This window comes from Botryllus schlosseri, chromosome 7 (assembly GCF_051294905.1).
Source record: "Botryllus schlosseri isolate E-star chromosome 7, Bs_hap1, whole genome shotgun sequence".
In the NCBI taxonomy this organism is placed as follows: domain Eukaryota; kingdom Metazoa; phylum Chordata; class Ascidiacea; order Stolidobranchia; family Styelidae; genus Botryllus; species Botryllus schlosseri.
The window spans coordinates 13402511-13424477 of record NC_137242.1 but is presented as its reverse complement, the minus strand read 5'-3'; the positions used below and the strand labels follow the sequence as shown (position 1 = coordinate 13424477).

The window sequence follows — 21967 nt, the reverse complement described above, 5'->3', positions numbered from 1 at the left end:
TTTATCCAGGAATCAGTAAAAAAGCCCACAAGACCGTGCTGCAAGAAGTTGGGTTTGATGCGGTCTCTCATTTCGTCGAAAACAAATCCGATGAAAACAAAGAGAAGGCCGAACAGTGGAAAAAGGAAATAGCACCTCAGGCGGGTGGTGACACCGAACCAGCGCCGTCAGATAGCCGTCAGAAGCAAGTCACTGACCTAATTTGCGGCCGGTGCGGAAAGGAATTTTCGAACTCTTGGATATTGAAGGTCCACGAAAAGTCGGTTCACAATCAAGAGATGTCGCCTGAAATGCTGAACGAATTCATACAAGGCTACACATCTTGGTATTGGGAATGCCTCAAACAAGAGGCAGAAAACGGACCGACTTACCGCACGGACACTAACGCTTCTCCTAGCAGTACGGATGAACAACGCGCTCAAGCGCCATCTTACAGCAAACCTACAAAGAATATATCGCCCGCATCGGGCCCGCCGTCGATTATAGCACCAGGCGACCGAACTCAAGATTTCCAGAAGGCCGCGATGCAAGCCTTCGCTAAAAATTACCCGGGACTCGCCACTCACATTCCGAGTGGATCGCCGCTAAATCACAATCAAAGACCCGGTTTATTAGTGGACGAACAAATGAAGTTACAGCAGCAGCAAATGCTTTTACAGTTTCTAATGAATACCCAGGCTCAATCGGCTATGCAACAACAGTCCACCATGGCATCAAACAAGAACATGAATCCAGCAAACGTTCCCAACATCATGAACATGCTCGCCGATCAGTTGTACGGAGCTGCCATGCAAGGCGCGGCTAGCCCTGGTTTTATGGATCCGATGGCAGTAATGGCACTGTTACAGCAGCAACACCAGCCACGCATGCCAGGCAACAGCGCAGTTAATCAATGGCTAGCGATGCGATACCTCCAGCAACAGCAGCAAATGCAACAACTGCTGATGTACCCCACGGCGTTGGGTGGCGGAAGTAACGGCTTACCTTTTCCGCCAAACTTCGCCGAAAACAACGCCCAACAGCAGATGCTGTCTGCTTTCGCCGCTAGCCTGCTCGCATCTGGCATGTCTCAAGAGTCGTTACCGCAGGCGTTTATGGCCAACCCGGTCGCTAGCATGCTGCAAGCTTACCAATCTCAAGCGGGATCCGGGTCTGTCCCGGGTAAGGATCCGGATCCGGATACTTCGAAACTGCTACGAGCCCAGCAACAAAACAGCAACGCTTCCAACTCACAGTTGAACCAATCGCAGACTGAGATACCGGCGAAAAGACCGCGCACCAGGATCACGGACGATCAACTAAAAGTATTACGATCGAATTTCGACATCAACACGTCTCCCGGCGAGGAACAGGTGGCGGAAATGGCACTGAAAACGAATCTCCCGTCGAAAGTGATAAAGCACTGGTTCCGAAACACGCTGTTCAAAGAGCGCCAAAGATCTAAAGACTCGCCTTACAACTTCAACATCCCACCTATGACATCGCTCGATGACGTCAACCCCGACTTTCAACTGTCCCAATCGGACTCGCCGAAAGGCGGTCCGGAGTCTCCGGAAGAGACGAACGACAGCATAGATTTTCCGCCTCGGCGAGACGCTGACAAGTTGCGCGATCAAGGAAGAGACGAACCCGAAAAGAATGCCAGAAGCATGAGCAGCGACGCAGCCAGTTCCAACGGCGCACAGAACGAGGCCTTGCAGATATTAAAGTCGTTGGGTTGTAATCCGACGAAAATAGCAGAAGCTCAGCATAAATTCTACTCTAACCCGATGGCTTACATGGCGAAACTGACCCGAACGAAAAGCGAGAGCTCGTCTTCATTGCAGATTCCACCGTCGCTGGCTATAGCCTCCGGGTCGGAAGACGATTACTCGCACAGCGAACAGTCTCATTACCTGTTCAATCGGTCCGTATCGCACATGTCCAACGACTACCCGTACTCAAACGCTTCAAGCGCCGCCATGAACTCCATTACCAGACGCACACCGAGGACCCGTTTCAGCGACTATCAGTTGAAAGTCCTGCAGGACTTTTTCGACAAGAACGCCTACCCGAAGGACGAAGACCTGGACAGATTGTCGAGGATGTTGGAATTGAGCACCCGTGTGATCGTGGTGTGGTTTCAGAACGCTCGACAGAAAGCGAGGAAAAGCTACGAGATGACGCACGGCCCTATCAGCCAACACGCGCCGTCTAACGTTTCTTCTTTCAGCACTGTCTCTAGAAAGAGGAACTTGTCGCCGCAGTCTCCGAACGGTAACAAACTCACCTTGTCACTCGATCTTCACGCGGCTTCGAAAAACTTCAACGTAACACGCGATGTCTCCAACGAAAATTTCAGAGCGGCCGACTTGCCCTCGGCCGATAGACGTGGCAAATCCGATTACGCAGAATCGTCGCGCGACCACGAAAAGCGCCTCGTGGACAGAACTTCAAACAATCCGCCCCCACAAAACAGCGAAGGTGAATCTTCCGCTGGAAGTACTGAAAATGTCCCGGTAAAATCAGAAAATATCCCAGTAAAGTCCGAATCGAACTTAATCGGGACAAAAGCCGCGACAAGTACGCCGCATTCGCTGAACGACATCATAAGCCGTTTCGGAATGCACGACATGATGAAATACGAAAACTCTGGTTATGACGTCAAATCCGTGACGTCATCGCATGCATCGTCTCCGTTTCTCGCGCATGGGGATTTTCTAAAGAAGCAAGCGATGCCCGCGCAAAACAATCAGATGTCCCCGGGATCTCTGGCTGACGCGATGGGAAACAGGGCACTGTCCGGGTTCAAACGGAAAGGTATATCTGGTAATTTTGTATCGAATGTAGTTCGTGTTTGTAATGATAATTTATCTGCGTTTAGGTATGAGCGAGCCCAACAAAGACCCCAAGCGCCTGCGAACTACGATTACTCCGGAACAGCTCGAGTTTTTGTATCAACAGTATCTGGTCGACTCGAGTCCCAGCAGGAAGGTTATAGAACAGATTTCGGACATCGTGGGGTTGAAAAAGCGAGTAGTTCAGGTAGAACCGTAGCCATATATGAAGAATATATTTCCTCCCATAAGCAGAAAGTAATATACAATCTCTCCATCTCCGACAACAGATAGACGTGAACAGGCGGTCTATCGAACATCCACGATATATATAGAAAAATACGCAGAGAAATAATAATTATGGTACTGATTGCCGGAGATGGTCAGTCACGAAGTACTCCTATTTTTTTTTTGTGCATTCCCGTACATTATCCCTACTTGTACTACATACTCACTACTTACTTTTGAAAGTAGCCACCTTCAATCGGCTACTAAAAGTATGTTTCGTCTCGACGAAATCTACTTATCGAAACTACTTACGGGAGTACAGTTAAAATGTCCATATTCTATTTTCATTTGAAGTACTTTTAAGATGTCTTTGAGATCGTCACTTCTACTTTAATCGAGTATCTACGATTACTACTTCGACCAACTCTACTGATTCTATTTTCATTTGCAGTACTTTTAAGATGTCTTTGAGATCGTCACTTCTACTTTAATTGAGTATCTACGGTTACTACTTTGACAAACTCTACTGATAACTGGTCCTATACAATTGAGAATTTGGCTACACCAACATATCAAATTCAAGTATTCGCGTACTCTTTCACACCGCCATCAACGCGGTACTTTCTCCTCCAGGTTTGGTTTCAAAACACGCGAGCTAGGGAACGAAAAGGTCAATTTCGATCCGTCGGACGAATCACAGCCGTGCTTGGCATGCCACAAACCTGCCCCCACTGTCGAGTGACCTTCCGGACCAAAGCGGATTTGGACGCACACGTTCGGTACCGACACATGCAATCTCCGTCATCTACTTCGATAGCTATGAGTCAGTCGAAGCAAATATCTCCTGGGTAAGTGATACTAATGATACTAACATCGATGTGACTATAAATTTGATATGGCGGAGATTTCTCAAGAATTACGTTGCGTCCTAGTTGAAGTTATTTTAATATTATTGTTGTCGCTAATCTATGTAGCATATGTAGCAACTTTAACATGGCATTTGTCATCGCGTACATACGCGTGTTAGTTGTTTATATATGCCTTTCTGTTTGTTGGCCGTAGAGAGACACTTGTTATATCAGTATAGTACATTCAGTTTTATAATGCAATGTTAACGGGACTGTGTAATAACTTTGCATTTCATTTCTCAGCGCGACCTTTCCCTCGATTTCTTCGACATCTCGCGATGATTCACGCCCTTCTCAAGAAAAAGATATTGATTACAAGGACATATTCGCTAAGCACTCCATGGAAAAAGACTTAGGTAAGCGATCCGGCTGATTATTCGTTCGCATGCGTCAAATTACAGTTGGATTATTCAAAATACCGCGCCGATATGGTAACATCATTTTGCAATCGATGCGAATTTCGTAAATGGATGCGGTCCAATCATTAGGGCAGTTATGAGTTATAAATAAAGTTATATTTAGACCTGACCATACTGCGTTTTATGAACACCGTCAAAATTCATATCTCTAATGGAAATGATTGATGCCCATACCTGGTATTTCTGTATGACAATGTCGCCTTCGTAGGTCGAATGAACCTCTCACGTGTGTCATAGTTCGAAGAGTATTACGTTTTGTATTGAAGCGTCCGTAAACACGATGATGGAACAGACGGCCGAAAATTCCAGACTTTAATTTGTATGGTGTAAACAGTAAACACGCATCAAAATATTCGGATAGCGCTATGAAATATGTTGTGTGTAATCAACGGACTGCAGTTGTGATTTATGAATCGCGAAAATTGTATTGAGAGACAACAGGAATCCAGAGGTGGAAATAATCACTCTTTGAGTCAATTAAAACGATTGAAACAATGGTGTCGCTTAATCTGTCCAGTGATCATCTTGATGGCCTTTAGGAAATGTTTTGACTTGCGTTTATTTTGAATTCGTCCGTAATGCAAAAATAGCGCGACTGTAGACATAGATTATTGTGGCTTTGTGTCGTGTTTACGTATCTGCAGAACTTTACAAGTGCTTGCATAATGCGCTCATAGCATCAGCCATTTTATTTCGCGGGAAAGGCTGAGTCAATGCGTGATCGAACATGCTATCACGCAATTTCGACAGACCACACGTCTGGTATTTGATCTATTTCGAGTACAGTCCGTGTGGTTTTGAGAATTTTTGCTCGGGTGCACCCGATTTGACAACTCGGAATGATTCGTCTTATGGAGCACCATTAGTTCGCCTAATCAAGATAATAAGAGTAATTGTACTAAAGAAACTATTGCACTTGTATATAGTATGGTAAAGGAAGATAATGATATTATGGAACAATCGAACTAATGACGGGTGCTTTGAAAGGCGTCTAGCACTCGAGGCGGACATAGGAATACCTTGACAACTTCGAATCAGATGTGGTCAAAGTAGTAATCGTAGTAGCGACCTCCAAGTATATAAATAAGTGAGACGTCACAATTTTTAAGACATCGCGATCACAGGATCAATAATTTTTCGTCTCATTGTAGTCGCCGGCATACTTGACGTAAATTTAAATTCTCTATACAGCATCTCAGTCCACTGGCTCCTCGGAGCACGGCGATGTCTACGAATCTTCAAACGGCGAGCCTGACGCGAAGCGGAGAAAGGAATCGAACGACTCGGACCAATTCAAACCAGTCGCATCTAACGCGAGCGGCGATTTTTCCCAGAGAACGGCCGAAATCTACAAGGCCGTGACGGAACAAATCTTCGGCACCAAGGTGGCGATGAGCAACCAGCACCGACGGGAGCCGTCGGTCTCGTCGACCAGTTCCATTTTCAATACGACGGCGGAGTACCGCGGCGTGTCGCCGCCCGCTGTCTCATCGCCCGGTAAGCTGTGCTCGGTTAGCCATAATGATTGGTGATGTAGAAGTGGTGGAGGGTGAGATGATTCGCAGTTTTGATTTGTTTGCAATCAAATATCAAATCCATAGTAAAATTAGCGGAGATGGTAGCTGAAGTTGTCTGTTCGTGCCCCAATATTCGTCCAGAGGTGGTCAGTAACGGAATACTTCCATTTTTTCGGAGTACTCAAGTAGGTCCTGCCTACTCGGATTGCTAGGGGTTGTAATTTTATACGACCACTACCTCTACTTGACAGTTTTCGGTTTTTTTAGACAAAGCTAGGTCATAGCTTGTTCGTAGTGATAGAAATCGTTAGAGGCTGGGATTGAGCACCATATGTGATCTTTTTCTATTCGAATATACCGACTGACGTTTCCACAATTCTTGTTCAGAATCGATGGGTAGCGCCACAAATTCTTTTATGGTACCGTCAAAACGCTACCGCACGCAAATGACAGCACTGCAAGTAAACGCATTGAAGCACTGTTTCTCGCAATACAAGACACCGACCTTACTCGAGTGCGAAATTCTGGGCGAGCATATTGGACTGCCGAAAAGAGTCATTCAGGTAATTTTTTGCGTTTTCTCGCCTATATACCGGATTTCAAATTCTTGTGCCTCGCAGGTTTGGTTCCAAAACGCGAGGGCGAAAGAAAAGAAGGCTAGACAAGGGGACATACCGCCGGAACAACCTAACAGGTAATTCCTTTGTCTTGCTTATAATACTCAAAAGTGAGCGGAATTGCGTTCTCATGATGTGAGAATCAGACATGGGGTAATCGCGATTAGTAATCGTAATCGATTACGACGATTACAGCATTTTCAAGTAATCGTAATCGCAATCGATTACATTCGAAAAAATCCCGAAGTAATCGTAATCGTAATCGACTACTTCCCATATTTAATCGATTTCTTTGTGAAAGAACGATTACTTTTTATTCGTACAAGGACTGTGACATAAACTGAACACTCGTGAACAAGGAAGAGATATTATACCAGTTATTCAGAGCGTAAACGTCTGATTTGAAATGCCACTGGTCATTATTACGTCAGAGATAGCCTATTAGTTTTGCTCGTCTTTGCGTAGGAAGTGTCCAAGTCCACACATAGTAAATAGATATTCGATGTACATTAGTGTGATTGTAAGAAAACCCACCGGGGTGTATATCGGGTTATCAATACATTTCAAACACCACTACTTAGCAACAGGATAATTAATCACCTCTCAGCCTAAGTTCAAATAGCAACTTTTGTGTTGATGTTCGGGTCTGCTTAGTTAAACTATTGAATGTAATAGTTCTAATTCTATAGTTAATTGCAGTTTAACCGTGCTGCTTGGCGAGCAGTAGGCCTATATGGTACGAACGTACACCAGACAAAGGTTTGAAATTTTGACCCAAACATTGGTCTTGTGCTCCCATAGAGTAGTCAATTTTGAAGTTGAAGATTGAATTTAATCAATAATATTGGTAATTGCATTTTATTGCGTTTTTAATTCGATCTCAGCGCCCGAGGGCCAGATTTACTTGAAGAGCAGGGGGCGCTTAATTCATAATTATAACATCTGGTATCTTGAAATAATTACTTTATTGTATGTTGTTAATTCGTGACCTCCGGTCTGTTATATAGCCAAAAGATATTGATTGTAGTGGCCCAAACATAGCAGAATAAAAGACAAACTTGCGTGAGACGCACGCACAAATTTTCATGTCTAATCCTCTGTGGGTGCCCGGGTGGCATTTACATGGTGGGCTCAGATTGAAAGAAATAAACTGTTAGTGACGCCCACCCAGCCCGGCTATTGACAATGAACACATTATCTAAGTTTCGGCCAATGTCTTTCTTTAGTAGCACACTTCGTGGAGTCTCATGTTGGCCGAAACTGCACATGTCTTTTGATGTGTCGAGGAGCGGTATTGACTGGCACCGAAATGCCTATTACTATGAATTATACAAGCCTTATTTCTTGAGGGGGAGACGTATGCATTTTCAAATCAAGCTATCTAGAGACATTTAAATCGCTCAAAGAGAATTTCCAAGTTAATGAAATCTATCGAACATACTCTTATAATTATGTTGGTTTACGAAATACTTTTGAGTACCCTCCCCAACCACTCTCCACACCCTATTGGGGAATTTGGGGTGCGTCAGTTATGGACCTGGCAAGAATGCAAAACGTTGTGTGGGATAAATCGTCCTCTATAAAATGGGCAATGGGTACATTATGACGTAACAGAGAAATGTCCCATCTTTTGTAAAGACAGCTGTTATATCATTAGGCCTTTTCAGCGCAATCCATGTATTGTCTTCCAATATAACTACTACCATGCAAAATAAATGTAATCGTGAGTAATCGTGATTACTTTTCCAATGTAATCGTAATCGTAATCGACTACTTCCTGATTTTGCTGTAATCGTAATCGTAATCGACTACTTCCTGATTTTGCTGTAATCGTAATCGTAATCGCGTGATTCAGAAGTAATCGTAATCGCAATCGATTACATTCATGAAGTAATCACCCCATGTCTGGTGAGAATACTGTACTTTGCTAACGAGACTTCACGATGCTGATTGCATATCAGGGTTCGGAATCATAAATCTTATGAGATATTCTGTCATCATTACTAATGATCAGAAAGTATATTCTCGTTTTCGCCCTTGACATGTGTTTATTGCGTATCAGTGTTAATCTGCAATTGGGGTGCAGCCTATTTATGAGAAGTCGTATTTGCTTCACTTTTAGATGATCATATTCCTGAATATGTTATCATACAATGCGTGGACCAAAAGGATAGGAGTGCTAAGTTGGCATTTTCTGTGGCTCTATTACGCCACCATGCGATCTTATTCTAGAGTAATTAATTGAATAGTTATAGAAGTAACGCAGTACATTTCTGCTCAATTAGAAATAGCGATTTTCAATACATGCCCAAACTACCTTGAGTTGGCGTAGAAAGTGAAAGGTCGGAAAGTAATCCAGTAAGTAATTTATAAATATAGTGGGTCGCATACTTGAGCAGTAATCGGAGATGACTACTTTCGAAATGTAAGATGGCTCTTAGCGATCCACACAAAATGAACAATGACACTACAAATAAGCAAAATAATCGAATATATGTCTCGATACTATGATACGGGGGCTATGTCAAGCAGTTTTATGACAATTTCACTCATAAAATTGATGCAAACTTGCCTGAAAACGATTTGCTTCATTTCAAATTTCCTAAGTGTAAAAACGAAGTAGTTTTGTCTAAAAAACGTTCAAGTACAAGTGGAAATAGTCTATAAACACAATACCGTAAGTACTGCAAGTGCGCAACATTCATTTGATTACTCAGAAAAAGTAGTAGTGCGCCGTTATTGACCCGCTCTGAGTAGAACTGTATGTGAAAGGTCTTCAGAACTCACCAGTTTCATTCCTACTAAATGAGTAATTGGCTTACCAGTTTTCATAATACTCCTTTCGCTAACTCACTCATCTCTGTTCAATTCCATTATTGCGACCATTTATTGTTCCAGTCCGGCAAAAAGTTCTTGTCACTTCTGCCCGGAGGTGCGTTTCGGATCCGCTCAAGACTACAGGAACCACGTCTTCTCCAAGTTTCATTTGCAAAACTTTGTAAACTCCGTCGAAGGCGAAGCACCCGGTAAGCGCAAACGCGTTTGTTGCATCTCGCGGGAATGTATTTTTACGCTGCGATTCCAGTTTCAGCGTTGTCCGAATGCGCGAACTTATCCCCCGGATACGATTCCGACGAATACGCGCAACGGGACTCTCCAAGCCGATCGCGCGGTAGCAGCCCGCCCAGTCAGAACACAGAAGCTAAATATCGCGTATCTGCGATCGCTACGGCAAACGGGCTGCCAGTGCCGTTTACGGATAATCAAACGCAGTCGCCTTCGTCTTGGAGTCCTAACACGCTGGCGAGGCGATACCAACAGTTCTCCGCGATGCAGGAACTCGCTGCTGTAAGTATCACAACGAATGTGGACAGTTGATTATGCGACACTTCAGCATCTGGCTTTTTAAACTCTAACGCCAATCCTTATATCGTCATTAACTTTCATTTTACGCTTCAATCACTATTAACTTTACCGGTTTTTCTGACTTGCGGAAATGCAGGCAACATGAATTCATCGTACAATCAGCTACATTTATGTTAAATTTTCCCTGGGTTATGAGCGAGTTATGTGCCATTGTCGACTTGCGTAATTCTCAAAACACGCGATCGTATATTGATTTTTTATTGAAACGTGCCCATGGCGTATTATCTGCTAATTTTCTGTCTCCAAACCTTGACGCCGACGTCGATTATTGGCTTCGATACTTATCGTATTTACTTGTTAAATTTTACGCCCAATTTACTGCTGAGCTCTTTCCGCGCGCTGTAGATCCGTTGCCCCCAACAGCTCTTGCCTTAGCCCCTGTAATCCTTTTCTACCGCCGAAGCCCGCCAGTACACATTTATCAGTATGATTTCCTCGCAGAAGACAGCTGCGTCGCAAAGTAGCGATGATAATAATTCGCAAGACTCTAATCAACCAGATCCTGCTGTTTTACAAAAGCTGCGACAAGCATGGCTACAACAGGTGAGAATATTTATATTGTGTAAATCAAATTGAAGATATCACGACTTAATTGCGATCCAGCCTTGTTACATATTTTAATAAAACCGGTTACGTATTCATCGATAAATTATATTTAGGCTCTCCTGGCGAATGGTTTTCATGACGATTCAGCGGCACGTCCTTTCGAAGGTGAGTAAGAATGCGTTTGTTGCGTACCTATAGATTCGTAAGTAGGAACGCTTTAGTCTACAATATTCGCTGCTAGGTATTGGGATTGAAATACTGGCACTTGTGTGCTATGCGCTATGGTATCTTTCATTTTCTTGGATAGAAACTGTATTTCGGTGGAACACGGATTCTCGATATTTGACCGAAGCTCAAGCACGCCTTTGAACTTGTTCCGATACTACTTTCTGTTCATCCATACATTCTTGTCAGATGAACAGACTTTGATGATGATTTCAATTCGATTCATATCCTAAATATTGAGACGTAATCTGCATTTTACGTAGATACTGGAGCGAGGCCTACGATACTTAAGTATCGTAATTAAGTATCGTAGGCCCCGACTGGAGATTTTCTTTGGGCCTGTTCAATTTCGCACATTCGCTTGTATTCATTCCTTTACGTGAGATTTTCTAGTCGTATACCATATAAATCCAAATTTTCCCCAACTGCAGTCGAATGTTGGCATGCGCCTAACTTTTTAATGTCGGTGTGATTTTAATGTCGTACTACAACATTCCTGAATACAATTCTACAAACATATCTCAATGCATTTATATAATCCCTTAACAAATGTCTTTCTCTGTATTTTAGGTGTCACATCTAGTCAAGCAACAACGCAAGCCGACTAAACTGTCGTTACATTGAACAGAATCGCTAACAGTTGGAGCGAGGAGTTCTTAACTTGAAGCTGCTCAGGTGGTTATATATGGGTCACCCACCGCACCGACAACTATGGTGTACGTCTCCACCCACGAAGACCGATAACGCTGTGCAAAATGCTACATCTCTATGTAGCCAGTGTCCAACTGTTCCTCCATTGATTAGAACATGATCCAACTCTTTCTTTATTTCCTTTTTATATGTCGGGCAACATTTTACTACGCCAACTAGTTTCCGGATTGCTCGAGGTTGTGACGTAACGTCCGCCTTCTTTTGTGTATGTTCCGCCTTGCATTTATCACATGAGGCGACGTTTTAGTACTTAGCATCGTGTAGTGCCTCTCTCGCAGAAAAATAAGATTTGCTATCTGTTCCATTGCTCGGATGTTGTTAATTATTCTTGATGACTGTCTTTCTTTTTTTATTTATCAGACTTGAATAGCAGTGTCTGTCGACGTATGACTAAATTTTCGCTTTGTATGTATATTGCTATTGTGATTTTCGGGCGATTTTAACGTATCGAATCCGCCATTTCGTGACTTCATTAACGCATATAGCAGTTATTGTGTCTGCTTTTGTTACTCATCCTTTATATTGCATTCCTTCGCTTTGAGATACAAAACGGTCTCGTGAAAAACAGATGCTAGAGCTAGACGTAAGGATCAACATTTTTTATCATATTGCAAATTTTTCACGACCACCCGTGTACCCATGAACGCGTGGTTATATGCATTGCGCATAACCACTGATAGAAATATACATCCCAAATCTGTCGGTATTCTATTTTTCACGAATCGCTTAAATTGCCCTACAGTGTGACCTTGCTGTATTTACATACATCAACATAACCTGTTGGGTTTCGATGATAATCCATGGACCCGTACAGTTTCAAGCCACACGTTCAACTAATGCCAAACGTCCAATCGTAACCACGAATCGATGTATCGTCAGGTGTATTTTTCTATAAAGCAACGTCTTTTACTAATGCAGTATATTTTGTTCTATCACTTCAACCATAATGCCAGGTGCAACATGCTATTAGTCAACAACCATTAATCTTACCGTATTCTGATAATTGTCAACATCACCGCTGTATTACGAATATTGGCTGTGCCACAATCAAAAGTCAACAGTTTTCAACTTCTAATATACGCACCGCAGTGTAGCATCAATTGCTCTGTTTCATTTCCTTTCACTGTCCACTCGGTGGTGTATAGATGTCATTGAGTGCTGATTATAATAAATTTAAACTTTGATTACATTATTCCCAAGAATATACGCGTTGGGTGTTTGTTCGGGCAAAGGGTTACAATAGCGATATGCCGACCAGCCTGCGATCAATTCTTACGCGCTCGATTCAAGACGCCATGGATACAGAACGAGGCTCTAATGTGACCGCAGTGCGCGGAAGGTTTATACTCCTGCACTAGGCTTACCACATCGTACCGCATCGCCCATTCTCTGGCACATAAGTTGCAGTGCTAGTACAATCGGCATGATGTTGAATGTGGCAGGGTTGATAGCTTTGATGAGTAGTCTGGTCAGTGACCAGTCTTATGCGTGCTGCATACCTCGTCGCCCATAAGAATGTATGTGACTTTAATTGGTTCGACGACCTTTGGTTTCGGCAAAATTGACACTAGCGTGCGTATTGAGATCAGACTTCGTTTGTGCCAGAGATGAGCATGGATTAGGATTTGAGAAAACAGGATTTGTGAAATTTTGTCGGATTTGGATTGGATTAGGATTAGAGATTTTTTTCTGAACGAACTTGGATTGGATTTACGATTTTCTGGTAGATTGCAGGGATATCTAAACCATCCCTGGTAGATTGATATGTCGTGTGGCGAATGGCGAAAAACTTTATTCAGATCAGTTATTATTGTGCTTACGGTACACTACACTATTGTACACTCGGTGCCAATGAGCAATGAGCATGAGAGGTGCATACTGCCGCCATATGCCAAGTTATCTTAAATCACGACAATTGTTGGTTGTGAAAGAAAAATTTTTAATTCCTCCCTTGCATAAATTTGCATTTTTTCTGAATTTCAAGTTGGGATCGGATTAGGATTGGACATGGACTTCAATATACAAAAGTTCTGGATTTGGTTTAGGATTTGAATCTTCGGATTTGGATTGAATTAGGACATAGAAATTCCAAATCCGCTCATCTCTGGTGTCCGCCCAGTGTGTCATCACTTTCCATCCTAAAAGTAGGCCTACTTAGTCTGCAGCAGAGATAAGCGAATAATCATTTTTTTAAATCCGAAATTCGGCGTCCGAAGACTGCATTGCGTTTCAAAGTCACCAAAGTACGGTTGAGATCATCTCGCCTCAATAGCAACGGGCTCTTACCTACAGACTCCCCAATATCAACAGTTTGCATCTCCGATATGGCATTTTAGCGGGGTGGACATAGCCTATGTCTTTCATAGCAAGAAATCGTTGCATAATGGCTAGAGCTGTGTGCAATGATGGATTCGAGTACTCTAATCCGAATCGGGTATTTTGCGATGATTGCTCGACTAATGACTTACGATTTTTTCGAGTACGTCCTACTGTAGTATATCTATAGGGTCCGTGTACAAATGCGCATGTGACATAAAAGCAAGCGACACTTGAGTATGCGACAGTAACGCATGGCGACTTTTTGTAATGGCGACGCGTGAGCAATGAGCATAGAGACACAGTGTGTTCCTACGCTCATGTGTCCCCATGTTGTTGAGTCGTATGCTCAGCAGTCGTTTTTCATTTTGTCGCATGCTCAAATGTCGGGCAACATATCTAGGACTGGGCACGGGAGTACGCGAATCTGAATGTAATGGTTCGATTCGATTAGTGAAAGTACCAGAATTGTGCGCTCGTTACCACTACGCGTTCTGTAATGATCGTGGAGAATTATAGCTTTGATACCTTGATCCCCGCGCTGGGAAGAATAATTTTCCTTGAGTCAGTCAGTGACTTTTCATCTCACCAATAAATAGGCGACAACGGGCAAATTGGTATGAATTGGGGGACCGGACGCGGACGGTGTCAAATTCAGTCGGTACCCTGCGGGGTTATAGACGATTAAATATGGCAAGATGCAGGTCTGTAAAGACTAACGAATGTGACAGTCAAATAAATTAACCAATGGACATAGAAATTACAAAAAGATAAAAGACATGGATGGATATGGGCACTGGCAGTAAAGATCCAAGCAGGACACAAGTGAAGTAGCCTATACAAGCACGATTGCACAATGCACGTACAGTACTATATGGTTACCATGTGCACAGTGCACAGAGCTATTTGGAAAATTGTAGGATTAGTGAAAGTTTGGTTATATTTGTTATGTTCATAAGAGGATTTGTCCTCATTTTTCAATTAATTGAATTAGTCCTCGAAGGACGCCTAAATGTCTTCTTTTTTGGGAATTTATCTTCTTTTTCTAGAAAAAGTATTGACATATGATCAAAAAATCGACTCCGACGCAGCGAATGCCAGAGTTGACAAGACAATCAACGAAAAATTCGCCGCGACGAGTATTTCGGGAATAGGGATGGGAAAGATTGCCCTTTTTAGTGTCAACACCACAGATGAAAGTGGGCAATGCGGGAGTCGAGTCAAAGTTATGACCTTTTTTCGGTACTAGAGATTTCAGAATTTTTAAAAAGTGCCCTCTTGTTCGGTTCTCAAAATATGGTAACCTTATACAGTACACAGTGTAAAATATAGGCCTATATATCAAGACGAGTTCACAGGAGACGAAACAGGTGGAACAGTATTCAATCACATTCATTGTAAACCATAACCGATTTGGTATTTTTTCAAGAAAAAATTGCGGTATTTGGTCTTAAACTGATCGTATTGCATTGATCCATATCAGGGGTCGCCAATGCGATGCCCGCGGGCGCAAGGTCGGCCGTCAGGGCAAAATGGGTCGCCCGCGGCCGCAGTAGTAAATATTCAAATGAGAACTTTGAAGATGAAGTGGCGAAGTTCTAGATATCCCTGGGTTTTATATATGAACAGCATTTGAATATGAGTCAGTCGACCTTACGGAACATGCCAACACAGTTTGCGATCGGGGCGTTGCTCGCAAACATATTTTCGAGCTTTTCGAGCTTTTCGAGCCTTGACGCGGAGATTGGCAAGCATTGCGGCAACGCGGGCAACTGAACTCACATACGCTGGTGCGAATGATGCAGAGAGTTATCTGTTTTTGGTAAGGAGCGGAAACCTTGTACAGTGCTCTGAATGTCTAATGCAGGTGTTCTCGAACTGTGGGTGAATCTGATCACATAGGCCAAGAAAGGATAAATGTCGGATAGTAATATGTGAAAATAATATTATGACGAAATTCAATCGGGAATCTGAAAAGTTCAAAAATTCAAAAAGTTAGGTTTGTCACACTATGGGGGGCAAGACCAACGGTTTTTTGGGGCGAGCGGGCTGACGAAGTGCTTTTTCTGCCGTGATTACGACCATGCCCTGGAATGCGGCCGTGAATAGCGAACAGATTGGCCACCACTGGTCCAACAGCATGGTTTTGTGATACTTCCAGTGCTGGCCTAATATAAGCGGAAGTCCAAACACAAATTGCCTATTGCATACCAAAGTATACTATAGTTGCAGAACGCGACCAAGGCAGTAGCTTTTGCAATATATTTACGATACCTACAGCACACGAAAGAGCATCAAAGAGCACCAATATGCGGTCTCCATGACAATCTGAGGTCTATCATGACGCCCACATGTTTTACAGATTGAGGCCGAATAAAAGGTGCTGCCATGCCATCTGTAGTGCTATGGATAGGGTTGCATTTAGAACAAATGGTGTTTTAAATTTTTTTATTTAAAGCATGTTTTAAACAGTGCTTTAAACAAATGCCTTAAAAAATATTTTTTAAACGTCGTCTAAATATGCCATAATTGTGTAAATACGTCCGAAAACCATGTGGTATGAGCTTATGGACGATTTTTACCCAAAATAGTCGACTTATACAATGTGGGGCGGCTGGCACCCTCGAAATCGTCGTCGCTTCAACAGTTTTTGCAGTTAGATATAGATCATTGGTAGGGAATGGGTGTTCTGATGATGATGACCGCCGGCCGTAAAAATGCTGCATAACAATGTAGTCCTGGTTGAAGATATTTTTGGTCTGTTTATGACAGGGGTCGGAAGCCCTTTTCGTCGAAGGAGCCATATTCACCTTATATTTTCAATCGTCAATGCCAATCCTCAGTGACGTCATGGCTAAAAATAATAAAACAATAAAATCATGTTTTAAACAAGGGCATTGTTTTAAACCTGTTTGTTTCAAATTGATTTTTGTTTTAAATGCAACCCGAGTTATGGCGTTATGATGAGGGATACTCGACTCGGCTCGAAGTCTATTAGTCGATTTGCCCCCTCTACAGCAGCTACTACGCCTTGAAAAGCCCAGAGAAAGAGAGAGCCGAACTCCCGAAAGATGGCATCAAAAGACTAAGTTGCAGCCGCATGAAAATCGAGAGAGACTGATGGTGGAAGAGCGCGTGCATGGAAGTCGTCCGTAATCTGACGAAAAAGACCGTAAAAGACCGTTGAAATTACTGAAATTGATGTACTGGGCGCAAATGACCTTATAGGCGATAAGCGCCAAAGTTGTGCGAATAAAACAAAAACAAACAAACGCATTTAGACAAATCTAAACGACTTTCCTGAGAGCTTATTGAAGCACATTGACGTTTTTTTTATCAATGATCTATAGAATGAGACATGGATATACGCATAATTTTCGAGATTTTCCAAATTATGGACAACCCTTCGTAGAGCCTATATCTCCTTTGTTTTTTCTTGAAAGTAGTACACAGCTTCGTCAGAGCAGTTTATTAATCGCACTGTATGCTATTTTAGGCGCGGGATTGTGATTTCAAAGTTTATAGTGTGTTTTTGCTCTGAAGAAGTGGGTGGGGCACATTGGAACAATTTGGCTGGGCACAATGGGCCATTGATAACCAAAAGCAGATTTTACAAAATATATAAAAATCAACAGAAGAGTGCGCAGAATCACGATCGTCACCAAATACCCCCTTAAAACATTCCTTGAAGTGTCACGCAATAAACGGGGGATATTCATGTTATTTTCCGCCCGTTATAATCAATGTGGATCGACGAGCCGGCAGCGATCATCCATGCAAGTTTCATTACGATTCCAAACTTCGGAATGTAAATATACACCTGCTGATCCATCATTTTCTTCAACAGTTATCAGTGTCTTGTTAACTGATATATAAATATTGTCCCATTTCCCCCACCGCTTGTCCCATTGTGCCCTGCCCCGCCAACGCTGTAAATTGCTTTGCTTGCACGGATCCTCAGCGTGTCGAGTACATGTACGTAGAGTCACCGTCACACCGATTATTATTTGACGACTTGAAATTGACTCGAAAATTATGCTTCGAGCCACGAGTCAATCCACATTTCTGAAACACTGAGTCAAGCCAAATCCAGTAATTCGTGCAACAGTAATTTTTGACTCTAGTCAAGTCAAGTAATCTGCAAAAGTTGACTCGAGTCATCTCGACACTGTTTTGTGGTCGAATAAAAGATAGATATTTGAACATTCCATATCATCCTTACTCTCATGAAGTTATAATGAGTGATACTCGAATACTCGACTGTATTCGAAGCCGCGTACTTGATTATAAATAGCATCACTCAGTTACTCGATGAAGAGCAAAACACTTCACTGATCAGTAGGGCCATTTTTTGACATGTGAAAAAAATCAAAATTATGTCAAAATTGTAGCGTTAGGTCAAGAAATGTCAAAATTGTTCAAAAAGTTCAAACTTTTTTGCAACCTGCATTTCATTTGTATCATGGATTTTGCACTGTCGGCGAACTTATTATTTGACATTTTACAGCTTGTAGCCCTGGGGTCGGCAAACTCCGGTACGGTTGCCATTTGTGGCACGCGAGATGAATTTTCATAGGACGCCAAATGATTTCGCGGAAGCGACATATTGAGACCATGTTTTTGCAAAAAGTGAAACAGAAGTTTTCAAAATGTACAAAGCTCGGACGTAGTCGATCCAAAATTATTTCGTAAATCAACATAAAATATAATCTAAGAGGGCAGATTTTACTTATCTTGAAATTTTGTTCAGCGCTTCGCGCCATTTCTTGGTAGCCGATGTCTTGATTATAATGTGGGAACCCCCAATAAACAAATATGTATATCGAAAATGTTTTTTATAGCCATGCCTAATATACAGAAATGAGTCAACCGTATTATCAGTTATCAAAGAACGTCAACCAAATATCGCACGAAACAGTTTGGGTGCTTTAGTCTAGGAGTGTTATTCACTGTGCAGCTTACGGGAGCGCAACTTATGAACCGGCATTCCGGCGCTGGGCATTTTCACGCCATAGAAGACACGGTCTAGGCATAAAGTTTCGGACAACGTGCGACCATGCGACTCCCATGCGGTGTATGAGTTGCCAACATGATTGGCGGCAATAAAACAATAAACAAATAACCGTCGCATGCTGGCCAAAACGTTCGACATTGATATGTCCACTGTTAAGGCGACGAAATGACCAGCGCCGAATAGTCTAGCGCAGCGGTTCTCAACCGGGGGTCCGCGAAGCAATTTCAGGGGGTCCGCGAGACCTCTAAATTTTTAGTATTGGTGATATGTTAATTTTTACTTCATTTTTTTAATTTGAGAAAGCATGAGGCAGTTTTGCCCCACAACTGCTAAAACATCATGACTCATATCATCATAATAATCGTCTGACATGAACTATCGTAGTGTGGAAATTCATTTTCATTGTCAGTTTTCCATTAACCTGCTGATACAAACATATTGCTGTTATGAGACGTTTTGTTGAGGTTTGTGGAGAAAATAAAAATATGGAGATAGTAACGTCAATGAGGGTGACTTCGTAATGTCTGCGAAACCTTCTCGATTTGAAGTTGTTAGTCTCATCAAAGTAGTGTACAGTCGTTTGAAAAAAATAAATTCCGAAGTATATCCCTAGTTTGTCCCAATGCAGAGATTGAAACATCGCCATGAAATCCATTTTATCCTGTGATATACATAACCACTATTTGAACAGCTTCTTTGAGGCAGAACTTCAATATACAATTGAATAGTATATTCATATTGAAATGTAGCCTACCCGAATATTTTCGGCTGACACCCGTCATAAATCGGATAATTATATACCTGCTCTTAAAGCTCAGCTATCAGATTTGGCGCCTTCTTATTGCGGATGCCCTATCGACAAGGCTGCTTTTTTGATGAACAAGTAGTGTTTCGTTGCTATCAAAGCATTACGCTTCAACCCTGAAATTCATATCATCAGTTATATTGGTATGCAGCCTTGTCTTGTTAATATTAAATTGTTCATGATCGAAAATGTTTGCTCGTAAATATATATGTAAACCCGAACAGAACAAGTAGTTTCATGACAGTCTTTCTCAGATTGGAAAACTTGGATCCATTCTTTGGCGCAGAAAATATGTCTATACTATTAGATTACGATTTTACTTTGACGGTAGAAACTCTCTGCGGGCCGATCGAAATGCCGTCGAGGGCCGAATCCGGCCCGCGGTCTGTATGTTGCCCGTCCCTGCGCTAGATGCGGGACGTGATATGTTCATAAAATATATGTTTCGTCATTTTGGTGGCATAAATGTTGCGATCACACCAAAAGTATCGTCGAAAGCGTTATGCGTTAATATTGCATTAGCCTCCATCTATCTTTGCGGAAATGGTTTTAGCCACTCCTCGTTTCTATCATAACGAAGACACGACCACGTACTTCAAGAAATACAGCTGCAAAATTAGCTTTGAAATAATAAAAGTCTACCAATTTCTACATAAATAGTATGATGTTATTTTCAAGAAAAGTCATTATTTTGCTGTTCATCGCAAGCCCACAGTTCGTATTTGCACAAGACAGATATGAAGGTTGCACCATAATAGAGCTAAAATTGAACTAAAACTTGAGGGGGTCCGCGAGAGTCCGTGACGGTCAAAAGGGGTTCGCGAAGCCAAAAAGGTTGAGAACCACTGCTAGCGGAAGCCTCTCGGAAGGAGATATTCCTTTAGCTTCGTCTGGTGTGCAAGCGATTCCATTATATCAGGAGCAACGACAATCTTTACCGCGACCTTTGCAGGCCAATAGTGTCAGATCGACCTTAATGTGACACCAAACCGACTTGAATGATACAGGATTGGGCACATTTTTATAATCATCAGACCACATCATCGTAACAACACTGATTGGCCTGTCACATATTAGAAATGGTACCGAACACAGTGGACTTGGAAGCGACCAAATCAACCACAAAAGAACGATCATTGCCGCAATGCGCGACTGAAAATAAATTATGTAAATATCACGTACATGTATACAGGGTTGTAACCAAGTCACAAGGCTCCGAGTCACGAGTCAATCTCACTTTTATAGTTTTGACTCGAGTCAAGTCGAGTCATTTCAATTCACCACCGAGTCAAGTCCGAGTCCAAGTCAGCGGGCAGCGGGCAGCGGGTCGAGTCCGAGTCATGCAATTATGACTCGAGTCCGAGTCCAAGTCATTGTGTTGACTGCTCAGTTTCCAGTTAAAGTCTTGGTAAACCCACTTTTTATAACTTTGTTTGGTGATATCGAATGGTTGGCATTTATAACATAACAATTTTCCTCACTTTTAGCAGTTTCTGGTCGCATTTTCAAGTACCAGTACCAACAGACGAAATCCCAATAGTGTGTTGGCTTCGGAATTACAATGAAATGTCGGTCTTGGCCGTCTGAGTCTCGAGTCAATGACTTGGTTCGAGTCATGCGCAATGACTCGAGTCCAAGTCGAGTCAATACACTGATTGACTCGAGTCGAGTCGAGTCATTTCCGTATTTTGAAAAAATGACTCGAGTCAAGTCGAGTCATTAGAAAATCGTGACTCGAGTCGGACTCGAGTCGTTACAACCCTGCATGTATAAGCGATAGGTCGGGTACGGTAAGCGACCAAAATTTATTCCCTTCGCAACCAATCCAGAATCACTGGCGTGACGGATGCCGTTGTCAACTGCAAAAAACGGTTGGTGGTATTCCTTGCTTGAAACACTAAATATTAATAAATCGAGCATTCATTGTTATGGAGATTGGCATTGGGACGCAACAATGCTGTCTGGCGAAACGAGAGAGAAGCTCAGGACGTAACAATGCTGTCTGGCGAAACGAGATAGTAGCTCAAGAGAAAAACGGCTAGACAGCATTGTTGCGTCCCAATGCCAATCTCCATAACAATGAAAATTTCGAGGCTGATTGTGGGAGTTCCAGGGCCACGAGCGGAATAAAATTTATATTTTCGTAATCAGTGCAGAGTCAGCTTTCGATTGATACCCGTTTTACCAAATTTAATGCTCGGCAAGCCGGTCAAAAATGACCGTCAAATTGCCTGTAGTTAAATGGAAATTGTGACGTGATACAATTTCACTGAGCCGTGAGATTTGCTTGTGTCGACACCATATAGGACACTATGGCAGCAGCGTCAGCACGAAATTTCCGCTCAATGACGTCAGCAGGAATCTCGCACCGTTTACTGCCAGAATCATCCTCGATTATCTGTCTGATCGTTTCCTTCTG

At 42.5% G+C, this 21967-nt stretch overlaps 1 protein-coding gene across 3 annotated transcripts in view; it reads left to right on the top strand.

Annotated features, from left to right (window-relative positions):
* Positions 1-12615, top strand: part of LOC145442730 (zinc finger homeobox protein 4-like) — a 123896-nt gene extending 111281 nt beyond the window's left edge. For all 3 annotated transcript variants that reach the window (XM_080320714.1, XM_080320712.1, XM_080320713.1), the window contains 12 exons: positions 10-2799; positions 2864-3024; positions 3678-3892; positions 4196-4308; positions 5563-5868; positions 6276-6451; positions 6509-6582; positions 9404-9531; positions 9591-9853; positions 10373-10474; positions 10591-10642; positions 11273-12615. In XM_080320714.1, coding sequence (XP_080176840.1) covers positions 10-2799; positions 2864-3024; positions 3678-3892; positions 4196-4308; positions 5563-5868; positions 6276-6451; positions 6509-6582; positions 9404-9531; positions 9591-9853; positions 10373-10474; positions 10591-10642; positions 11273-11310 — 4418 coding nt within the window. In that variant the 3' untranslated portion in view covers positions 11311-12615. The remainder of the gene's footprint in view (positions 1-9; positions 2800-2863; positions 3025-3677; positions 3893-4195; positions 4309-5562; positions 5869-6275; positions 6452-6508; positions 6583-9403; positions 9532-9590; positions 9854-10372; positions 10475-10590; positions 10643-11272) is intronic.
* The last annotated feature ends 9352 nt before the right edge of the window (positions 12616-21967 follow it).